The sequence below is a fragment of the Musa acuminata genome, chromosome BXJ3-6 (genome assembly GCF_036884655.1).
Source record: "Musa acuminata AAA Group cultivar baxijiao chromosome BXJ3-6, Cavendish_Baxijiao_AAA, whole genome shotgun sequence".
Lineage (NCBI taxonomy): Eukaryota > Viridiplantae > Streptophyta > Magnoliopsida > Zingiberales > Musaceae > Musa > Musa acuminata.
Window position 1 is genome coordinate 5,419,159 of NC_088354.1, and position 10,482 is coordinate 5,429,640.

General features: G+C 44.6%; 1 protein-coding gene across 1 annotated transcript; it reads right to left on the reverse strand.

Moving 5' to 3' along the window:
• Positions 1 to 122: 122 nt before the first annotated feature.
• Positions 123 to 5,285, reverse strand: LOC135641808 (protein LAX PANICLE 2-like). The gene is made up of 4 exons (XM_065157550.1): positions 4,360 to 5,285; positions 4,158 to 4,208; positions 3,944 to 4,016; positions 123 to 514 (listed from the first exon to the last, which is right to left on the reverse strand). The coding sequence occupies exons 1-4, from the start codon at positions 4,995 to 4,997 to the stop codon at positions 320 to 322; spliced, it is 957 nt and encodes a 318-aa protein (XP_065013622.1). The 5' UTR covers positions 4,998 to 5,285; the 3' UTR covers positions 123 to 319.
• Positions 5,286 to 10,482: the final 5,197 nt, after the last annotated feature.

A 10,482-nucleotide genomic window follows, 5' to 3' on the forward strand; every position in this document is an offset into this window, starting at 1 on the left:
TTTGAATCCTTTGTATCATCAATCAATTGGAGGTGCAATTTGCGTGTTCTTTGTACATTTTTCTGACGGTGATTCATGGAAACCTGAGATGATGCATTGTGAGATGATGCGAAGAAACAACAAAACCAAGAAAAAATATATCAATCTAAGATGTAGATTGGAAGCACAACAGTTTGATGTTGTCCTCAAAGATCTCATTACCCCCAAGCTGTTTTCTCAACGAATCAAGATGACGAGAAACAAACGTGATGACGACCAGAAGACAGTGAACAAAACTTGCAGCGCGGAGGGGGGTGGGGAGGGACGGAGGGGGAACGATTCACGCACGCGATCGAGCCTCCGTGTACGCACTCCTGCCGTACTGCAACATCATGACGTGATCCGTGCCGCTGCCCGAATCTCGGAGCAGCGTCGTCGTCGTCGTCGTCTCCTCCGTCGACCGCCATATGTTGTCCCGGACGTGCAGCAGCGTCAAGAAGGGTAGCAGCAGCTGTTCTCTGCACGTGATCTCCACCTGATTCAAGAACATGGAGGGGTTGCACGTTGACGTGACAGTCTCTTAAACAAAGCACAGCACAAAATTACAGACCAAGCAACGATGTCTAAGAAGCACAACCACAGGAATCTTCAACAGTTTGATCCATCATTATGGCTACTCCTAATAGGATAATGGTCGTTGATATTTTACACAAAGCATAGCAGTACGTGTCGGGTCATCAGAGATTATAATGATATTTTATTTCTAAATTTATTTTAATATATCCGAAGTGAGATTTAAATTTAACGAAATTATTAAGATGATATAAAAGAAAAATTGAATGATGTGAAACCACCACTCACTCGCATAATTTATCTATCTACGGTTCTCACATCTACCGACTTCTCGCACAAGCAGACAGACTAATTAAGAGTGATTAGAAACACATATACGATCAATCATTGTTCCCCATAACTGCACTCTCCTTTGTAATCCTCATCATAAAGCACGCATCATTGGTTTTATATCATATATTAGACGTACCTTATTCCATGTCACATCTTATTGCGTGCACCTCCACTTAATTCATCAGCAAGCTTTGCTCCGTACACGAACACACACTTGCTGTAATTATTAAGGCTGGAAGAGAAGGCTGATCCGAAAAGCACGCCGAGGAATCATTCTCATTTATTTATCTCATCTCTCTCTCTCTCTCTCTCTCTCTCTCTCTCTCTACCTAACAGGAACATACAGCACACACACAAAAAAAACTGCATGCACGTCTTCTCACGTTGTCTGCTATTTTCTATATACGAAACCCCACACATCCCCTTTGCTAAGAAGCCTAAAGCAGGTCAACATTCTCTTGCTGGAAGATAATGGTGGGAAACCCTACGGTGTAGCAGAGCTTCCCCATGCACATCTTCCACGGATAAGCTGGTGAGACATGGAAGGCACAGTTGGTGGAGGAGATGAAGGGCGTGGTCCTCCGCTTTCCCCCCCCCTCCCTCCTATCGTGCTTTCATGCCTTCGCCTTCACCACTAGGGGAATGATTCTATTTGTGGCCATGGAGTCCCCACTCCATGCATTCGTCTTCACTCCAAAGCCTATGATGCGCGCTCTCGCGCGCACACACATACGTATTGCCACCAATGGGCCCTCTCATTCATATTCTCATCAAGTGCACCACTTAAACCCTTGATGTCACCTCTTAACAAGAATTCTCCGCCTCGTAGGACCTAACCACAAGGCCACAGCATGATGACAGCCCCGCGAAAGCATGAGACCATCAGCATTGCATGGAAAGGAGAAGCCATGCACTGTTCTATGCACCAAAGCATTTATTCTCTTCTAACCTTATATCATTAGCTTGCTAATTCATAGCGGGAAACAAGGAGAAATCTAGTCAACCAATGCCACACAGTTGGCCTCACACAAACAGCATGTAAGTTGCATGTCACCAATTCAGCAACATACATCAGGATTTAGTATATTAGGTTTTTGAGTCCTAATACAACAAGTCCAGCCGAAATAAACAATATGTAGATGATGTGCAAGACCTTTGCGATTGCAAGTTTCATTCAAATGGCATGAAATTTTTGGCTGACTTTAACTAGACTGGACCTATTTAGGTTTGAATTGAAATATGTTGACATCTCTATAAATACTGTTCAGAAAGGAAAAAACTGCATATATGAATAGGATGAGATTTTAGGCACCAAAGAACTTGGAAAATACAATGACAAGCAAACAAAACAAAAGAATTAAGACTTGTATGTGTATCTCACATCTTTTAATAGATGAGATTCTCCCATATGCTAATGTTTGCAAAACAGCATAGGTCTAGCATGAGTGTTGGAAATCTGATCTTGTGCAAGGGTACAGTTAATTTGGGGTGAAAAAGATAAGGATTCAGTTCTAGTTATGAATTCTCCAAACAAAGTGGAATAATAGAATTGAGGCCAAAAAAGATTTGTAGTTTCAAGGATGGCTGATCAATACACAAAGATGTACAGCTGTGGCGTGTCGCAAAATTTATTTCTTCGGAGGAGTGTAAGATTAATATATCAACTGGAAGATAAATCGAAACAAAAAAATATCATAGTCTCTGTTGAATGAAATTGCTTAGAAAATTAGGTGAGAGAAAGACTAATTCACTTGTTACAAATGCAGAAGATAATGAAGCAGTAAATCCTATTTGCTCTTTCCAATATGGAAGATTGGATTTTGTATTACATGTATGTCATGCATGACTGACTGTCAGCAAAGACCTAAATGATCAAGTCAGGTTAGCAAGCATATAGCATTTTACAGCTAGTTTGCAGCCTAATCAAGCTTAAATGCATCCTTAGTCATGAAATGGATTTGGAAGATGAAATGGATGGTTCGACTCAAACTAGGAAACACCAGCATGAGAAATACCACAATCACAAACTATCTAATGGCTGATCATAGTCACAAGATCACACAAAAAAGTGTTAATTGCTACATTCTGTTGGACATAATGACAGATGATGCATGAATTGTATCCATCGCAAGGGAGATTACCACCCTGGGTTTTGAATTAAATTGTGAAAGCATCAAAGGAGGAAACTGGTAGCTGCACTCTAAAGATATGGAGTAAATGTTGAGCTTGATGGAATCTGCTAAGTAGACAAGCCTCTACCAAGTTCACAAACAAGATCTAACATCATGATGAGAAGGAGATATCCTTCGTGGGTGAAAGGGTGCCGTCCATGTAACTTCAACACTGCAGTTGGGTTCATTCATGTAAGGATAGCGCATAGCTTTCAGCAAAGGTAGGTGAAAGATGGCTATTAGGGCTGTCACAAGCAACCAACCGGGAAGGACAATAATGCCCAGTAGCACATCCACAGGATGAGATGATACTGAGAAGCCATTGGCTTCCCCGACCCATAAGGGAAGCATGGCATGCAAGGTTTTATATATATATGAAGCTCTTGCATCTAAAAGACTGCCTTTCTTAGGTATGTCTGTCCTATTTATGGCATGAAAAGCCTACATATAGAAAAGGTTTTCTTGCCATGATGGGTTAAACCACTGGGGTTTTACGGCCATCAACACAACAGAGCTGGGGAGGGCAACCCATGTTCCAACCCAAACAGTGCCCAGGATAAAAGCTTGGGAGAGGTCTGCTCGTGGTGATGAGCAATGATACGCCACTCAGACGTTCACATCCCACCTAATGTCATGCAACTACAAAAGTTAGAATCCCACATTTCTATGTACCCTTTTTAGCTCCCAGGTTCCTTTCACCATCCCAAAACCAACCCTGGGAATTAGGGCAGGAAAGTGCCAAGAAACCATGCCCGGCCCTCTCCATGGTGGCTGGTAGCATTTGCATTTTGGTGAAACCATGGGTGACCTTAAAATGCCTTCGTCTTGGCCATGACCAGCAAAGAAATATAAGTAGTGGCATGCATAGATTAGTCGGAGTATAATACCTCGTGTGCATTCTCTAAACCCAGCTTGTTCACCAAGTACTTCATCAGCAACCCCACTGTCATCCTCCCGTCCCTGTGAGCTATGCAAGATGAGAACCCCAAAGCCGAAAACCTCAACAGTAATATGATGAGCTCCAAATATAGCATCTAAAAGCAGCTCAAATAGGGAATCGTGTTGAGAGAGAGAGAGAGAGGGAGAGAGAGTTGGAAGTACTTAATCCTCAAGTAGCTCCTGGGTATCTGAGGCAGAAAAGGCTCCCTCCCTCTGCAGCGATTCCAAGAATAGAAAGGAAAATAAGAAGAAACATGATGTTAAAGACAACGGTTAATAGAAACAAGAAATGAAGAGAAGAAGAACAAGCAGAAGAGGCGTGTTTTCTGATCTTTTTGGTGGGACGAAGACAAGTACGACTTACTGATCTCTCGCGGCCTGAAGCATGATCCAAACACCCGATTGCGGTCGTCTCGGCGGGGTGACAACCCTCATCTCCGGCAGAACCTCTGGGCCTGACGGCGTCGCTGAGCCTGGTATGGGGTACACGAACTGTCGTGCGACGAACTCCGGCATCACCGGTGGCAGCGTCGTCGTCGCTGAGCTACCGCCCATGGCGAGATTAGGATTGCAACGCCCCCACGGCATCTCCCGCCTGTGACTCATCCACGGCACCATCGTCATCGCCATCCCCATCATCGGAGCACGGAAGCCGCTGACCCCCGGCCAAGCAACAGGGCACGTACCGGGCCCGGGCGACGCCGAAGAGGACGGCCGAGCGGAGAACAACTCGAGCTGTGTCGTTGCCGTCCTTCCCGGCGCCGCGTCCGTGGGAACCAAGGGAGGAGGAGTCCCCAAACCTAATTGGAGCCAGTCTCCGGAGCCGCCGTCGTCGCGCCCGAATTGCTCGTCTTCCGGAGCCGGAGAGGGCTCGTCAGCCATCAACTTGTTCAGCTTCAACGAAGACAAGCCGTCCAAATCATGGAACCGAGGGTCCCCACCGGAGAAGCAAGCCCCGTAGGAGTCGCAGTGCCGCCGGAGGAGGTTCCTAGCAGGGACCATCGCGTCACACCATGGTCCCGACCCCGATTCCCCTCCGGTCGATCGATCGACCAGCTCAAGACGAAGCAGAAGCCGGATAAGAACGGGTAGCGATCGAGGCGGGCGAGGACGAAACGCGCATGGAGGAGGTCGCAGCAAGAGAGAGTATGTCGACAGGTGACTCCTCCGGCTGTGGTCTTCACGATCTCTCACTTTCCATATAATTCCTCTTTCTTGGAAGCTTGTGGAGAGAAAGAATAGATAGAGAGAGAGAGAGAGAGAGAGAGATCCAATAGCCTGAGAAGAAAGCAAAAGAAGCAGAGAGAGGGTCGCAGGTCTGTTATTTATACGCACATTCATAGCCTTCAGAAAACTATAATCCCAATAAATACAATTACTAAGGGCTCATTTGCAAAAATCATAAGACTCATTATAGGGACTGAAATGTAAATAAGGGATATCGAAGGGACGGGACCAAAAAGGAAACGGAGGAAATAGCACAGAATATGGAGAGTGTTTACGTGGGCGGGTATGGAGCGGTGGTGGGGAAATGCATGTCCGGAAATGATTACATGGAGGGGACAAAAGGACGAGAGAGCCCATCGGCCTCTGTTGTTATTTTATGGCACGAATCACGAGGCCTGACTCAGTTTCCCCCATCATCCACCTCATGCCTTCCAGGTGTTCCCGAACCGGGCCGGGATACGGGCCGCCGTGCCGTGCCGTACTGCTTCCCTCCGAGCCTATGCCTTGTGATAGAAATATATATATATATATATATATATATATATATATATATATATATATATATATATATATATATATATATATAGAGAGAGAGAGAGAGAGAGAGTATAATCAAATGTATAAGCCTTCTGATAGAATTATAATTAACATAATCGAGGTTATCATATGATGGATAAGAAGATGAGACATACATCTAACTTAGACGAGACATTAGATGTAACATTTTGGTGATTACAGAATTTATTCGATTTAATTTCTTCACCTACGACAATAAATGGTAGCACACATGAATAGTAGCTTCGATGTTAATCCATTAACATTACTAGATAAAAAAGATCATGGTGGGTTTACGATGAAGATAAATGACCTAACACCTTTCTCGCCTAGGCAAGAATCTTAGGGTCCAAAATTTCTTGGCTTCATTGGACATGTCTTCTTTCCATGGAAGCAATCATTTTGCCAAGTGATCTATCTAATTTGCGTATCCTTTGATGAGGAGTAGTCCTTCAACATTGGTGGATAATGGGGTCACAATGTCTCTTGTTTTGATTTTGGTTTTCATTCCAAATCCTACTTTGTTCTTTAAGCTCGGATTCATGTTCTTGAGAAATTATGAATTCAATGATTCATAGTATTTGTCAATGCCTTATGGAGTTCTACATAGTATTTATCATTATTAAGGGAGCATAAGAATTAAGATTGTACAAGTTTCATCCAATAGTGTATTTATTTGGATTTTGCCACCCACAAAAACCTTTCGACAGCCATCGCTTAATATATATATATATATATATATATATATATATATATATATATATATATATATATATATATATATATATATATATCCTATCCGGTCGTCATCATGTCATCATCATCACCGTCATCAATGCATCTCCACCCAAACCAAGAAGAGAGACAAACAAAAGAAAAAAGGCATCACGTAGAAAAATACATGGGAAAGTTAGAGAGAAAGAGGAAAAGATATGTGCACTAAGGAGGAGGTGAGCTGTTGTTGTGTTTACAGGTAGATAGAGAGAGAGAGGGGTTGATGATAATGCATGCATGAGTTTGCACTTGCATTGATTACAAAATTGTCTCTTTTGTTGTATGGGAAGCAGGTGAGGCAGCGAGTCGATGATGTCGGGAGCCATGCGCCCCCGGGGGTGGTGGTGGGGCACCGGCGGGGGGGCCAGACCCCTGCCGTGTATCGAGCACCGGAGATCCTGCGGCAGCGGCTAAATGCGAGTGGCCCCCACAACATGCACCGGCCATCATGGCGCGTAGATACTTTTCCCGGTGCTCCAAACAAGGTTGACCTTCTTCCGACGTCTCGCTCCCACCAATTCCATTCTATCTCCTCGCTGAGCCCACGAGATCGGCGTACTAAATCTTTGCAGTCGATGATTGTAGAGCGTGAGGTGCACGACGACAGTGGCGCATGCAGCAGCTGCAGCAGCAGCAGCGATCGCAAGGCCATTAGGGTTTTCTTACAAATGGACATGGATGGGACGTGACTTGCTTCTTTGTCTCATGTATGCTGTCATGAGAGCTCCTACAAAATGTTTGAGGATTCCCATGCACTTCGGTCCCCATGGATCGATCGATGCTTTCTTCTCCTCCCTCCCTCCCTCGCCCTTCCTTCATCGGAAAAGGGAACTAACTCATCAGATAGGAAGTGACCCTGACATCCCCTTCCCTCTCTCTCCCTCTCTCTCTCTCTCTCTCTCACACACATTGAACCTGTAGGTATAGAGAGGAATCATGAGTCATGAGCACCAAAAGATATGCATCCAGAGAGAACAAATTCAAAGAAACAAGCCAACTGTTCCAAACAAGCAATATAGCTCTCATTGCCCCCTGCAAACATAGCCATGTCCAGTACCTGCCTATTCCCCCTGCAAATGCATGCCTGCCTGCCTGCATGCGTACGCACAAAAAGTAGGAGATGGCCACTTCACCTGCTGCGCCAATTCCCATATGTTCAACTCTCCTCCTTCTTCTTCTTCTTCTTCTTCCTCCACCACCACCACCACCTCCGCCTGCATCTTCTCTCCAATTGCTACTTCATGTCATGCCTTCTTCCCACCGCATTCTAGATATGATCACCTCATTTGTATGGCAGATTAAGCATGGCAGTGCTGCTGAGCATAGTGGCTAGTGTGTGGAAAAGCATTAGCTTTTTGTACTTCAGTGTGGTACTTTTCATCCATGTCCGAGCCAGCAAGAAAAAGTCTCAGCCCTTTCTTTCTCCATATGCGTGTTCTTGTCAGCATGTGGCCTCCAACATGATAACACCACCCAGTTTACCAGCACCAGGGAAATAGTATACAAAGGGAAAAGACATGACAAGATGTTTGAGGTCAGAAGAACTGATCATATTTCTCCCCAGACCATGATTAACGATGGAAGATCCTCTTGACCACTTCCTTCCCCCATTCTCATCAACCACTCTTGCTAAAGCAGGAGACCTCCTCCTGCTTTCTTCCCTGCAGTCTTCTACTCCTTACGGATTTAGGTACTCGACCAGTATTGTTCTCACTGGAAGTGACACTACATGAAGATTAGGTTGGCTTACATGCTTTAGGTCTTGTGTAGTAAATACTTCACAGGTGGTCTATGGAGCTTTCTTGTTGCTTCTTCTTCCCTACAGGTAATGTAATGATGGTTACTTCTCTTCCTTTTCTTTTTCTCTGAAAATAATATTAATTTCTATTTTTTTAAAGGATATCACAAATCAAATCGAACACAATTACATATATATACATGTTTTTCTTTTTTGACTTTATTCATCATTAAAAACTCACCAGACAGTTCATCAGGTTTCACTACTGTTCATCTTCGATAACTGTGCATTCAGCATCGATATCAACCATATGTTTATCTTAATCATCAGCCACCAATGGCTCATCGACCTTTACGAACTCTTCTGCACCGAGCTATGAAAATTTGGTTTCACCACTCATGATCGACTGAGAAGAGATGCTTAATCTAATACTGAGGTCTCTCAGCTCACACCACATTCCGATGTATCATCTGCCATAGTTATAAATGGTCGAACAGAGCGTGTCACCTTGAGGTGCTCAAGTAATGATGCGTGCATGAAGCACGTTAAGTTAAAATATCATATGATGCAATTATAATAGCAGCCTACACAGAAACCTGTAATGTATTATATAGAATTAATCGAGTTACTAATAATTAGCAGTTCAAACTTAAGTTTGACCTTTGACCGGACTTCGTCTTAATGATATGTGTCTTAATATATTATTAGATCTATCAAGTGTTAATGGTGGGTAATGTATAGTGGGTGAAGGAGTGGGTGAGTGTGTGGTGAGTACATCAGAGGAAACTGCACGGCCTCGGAATAGATTACTACAGCTTCCTACCACGCCCCAGACGTGGTGGGCTCCACCCCACCCGGCAGGGCCGATCCCGCACGAAGCCCGGCTTCGCACGCGCGCTCAGGGGTTGGGTGTGGGAGGCGGGTCCCGCCAGCCCGCGGCCCATGCAGGAGCGTGAGTTCCTTGGGGCCCCGCCGCTGTCGGGGACGGGAATATACGCCCGCGGCCGCCGCCCCAGTGGCTCTGACACCCCCGTTTCTCACCCATGTATCCACTCGCCTCACCAAGCCACTGGGCCCCGGCAGTCTGTCGCCTCATGGACCGTTGCCGTGGGTGAATTCGTTGGGGTTGGTTCCGAAAAGAGTAGCGCGACGTGGACTCCCATCATGTCTTCCTACGTATCATAAATTCCACACCCTTCAACCCAAATTTCTATTCTCTCTCTCGATATCGCTCGTTTGAAGTAGCAAACATACAATATTTTAAGCTTTATGTTGGGAATGATGCAAGCGTTCGGAGGCATGTCATCGGAGTAAATGGTACAACTCCTTGCATGGACTTGTCTTTTTCTTGTGGAGATGGAAAAGGTAATTAGTGATCCCGTTATGACAATCTTTAGGGAACTACTTGCATGATTATTTCTTGATTAAGGCCGAGTCAAATGAGAGACAAGTTTAGAGTGCATGCACCAGCCATCAAAAGAAAAGACTTAGCTGTAGATTTTGCATTAAGAAAAGCTCCCCTGTCTCTCGCATATAAATATATGTAAGAGCTCAGTCATCATGGGAGTGTGGCAGTGGCCGAGTAAGATGCATGTAAAGTAGCAAGGCAAGACATGGAATATTTTGGGGACAGTGGCATGCAGAGAAGGTCTCTTCCTGTCTAATGTATCCAACCCATGCTTAGGCTTTTATTCGAGGAGGCTTTGACAAATATATCCCATCCTTGAAAAGCTCATAATCACTGTAGTTAATCACGTCCAAGTGAGTCAAGCTCAATTTTGTACGGTGCAAGACAAATTAAGTATGATCGATATTAATCATGAGTTAATTAAGAAAGAGCAGTGGTTCTTCCGAGGATGTGAATGTAAGAATAAAGAAAGATGAGGAGGTGTAGTCTTTTGATGGGGAACGTCATGGCCAAGCATGGTGAAAACAAGGGGGAGGAGTATGGACGTGAGGGGGAGGGGAAAGGAAAGGCTAGGGTTTGTTTGATGTAGAAAATTGGTATTTAATGTCGAGGTAATTAGGAGGACACAAGGAAGAAGAGTAAAGAAAAGGAAGGGAAAGCTGGTTTGCTTTAGCTTTTGGATGTTAATAATAAGGAGGGGGCTTTGGAATCATCACATCTTCCTCCTCACCACCTTTTGTCACCGCCCACTTGCTGAGGTCTCGCCAACATGCCGACAAAAGGTG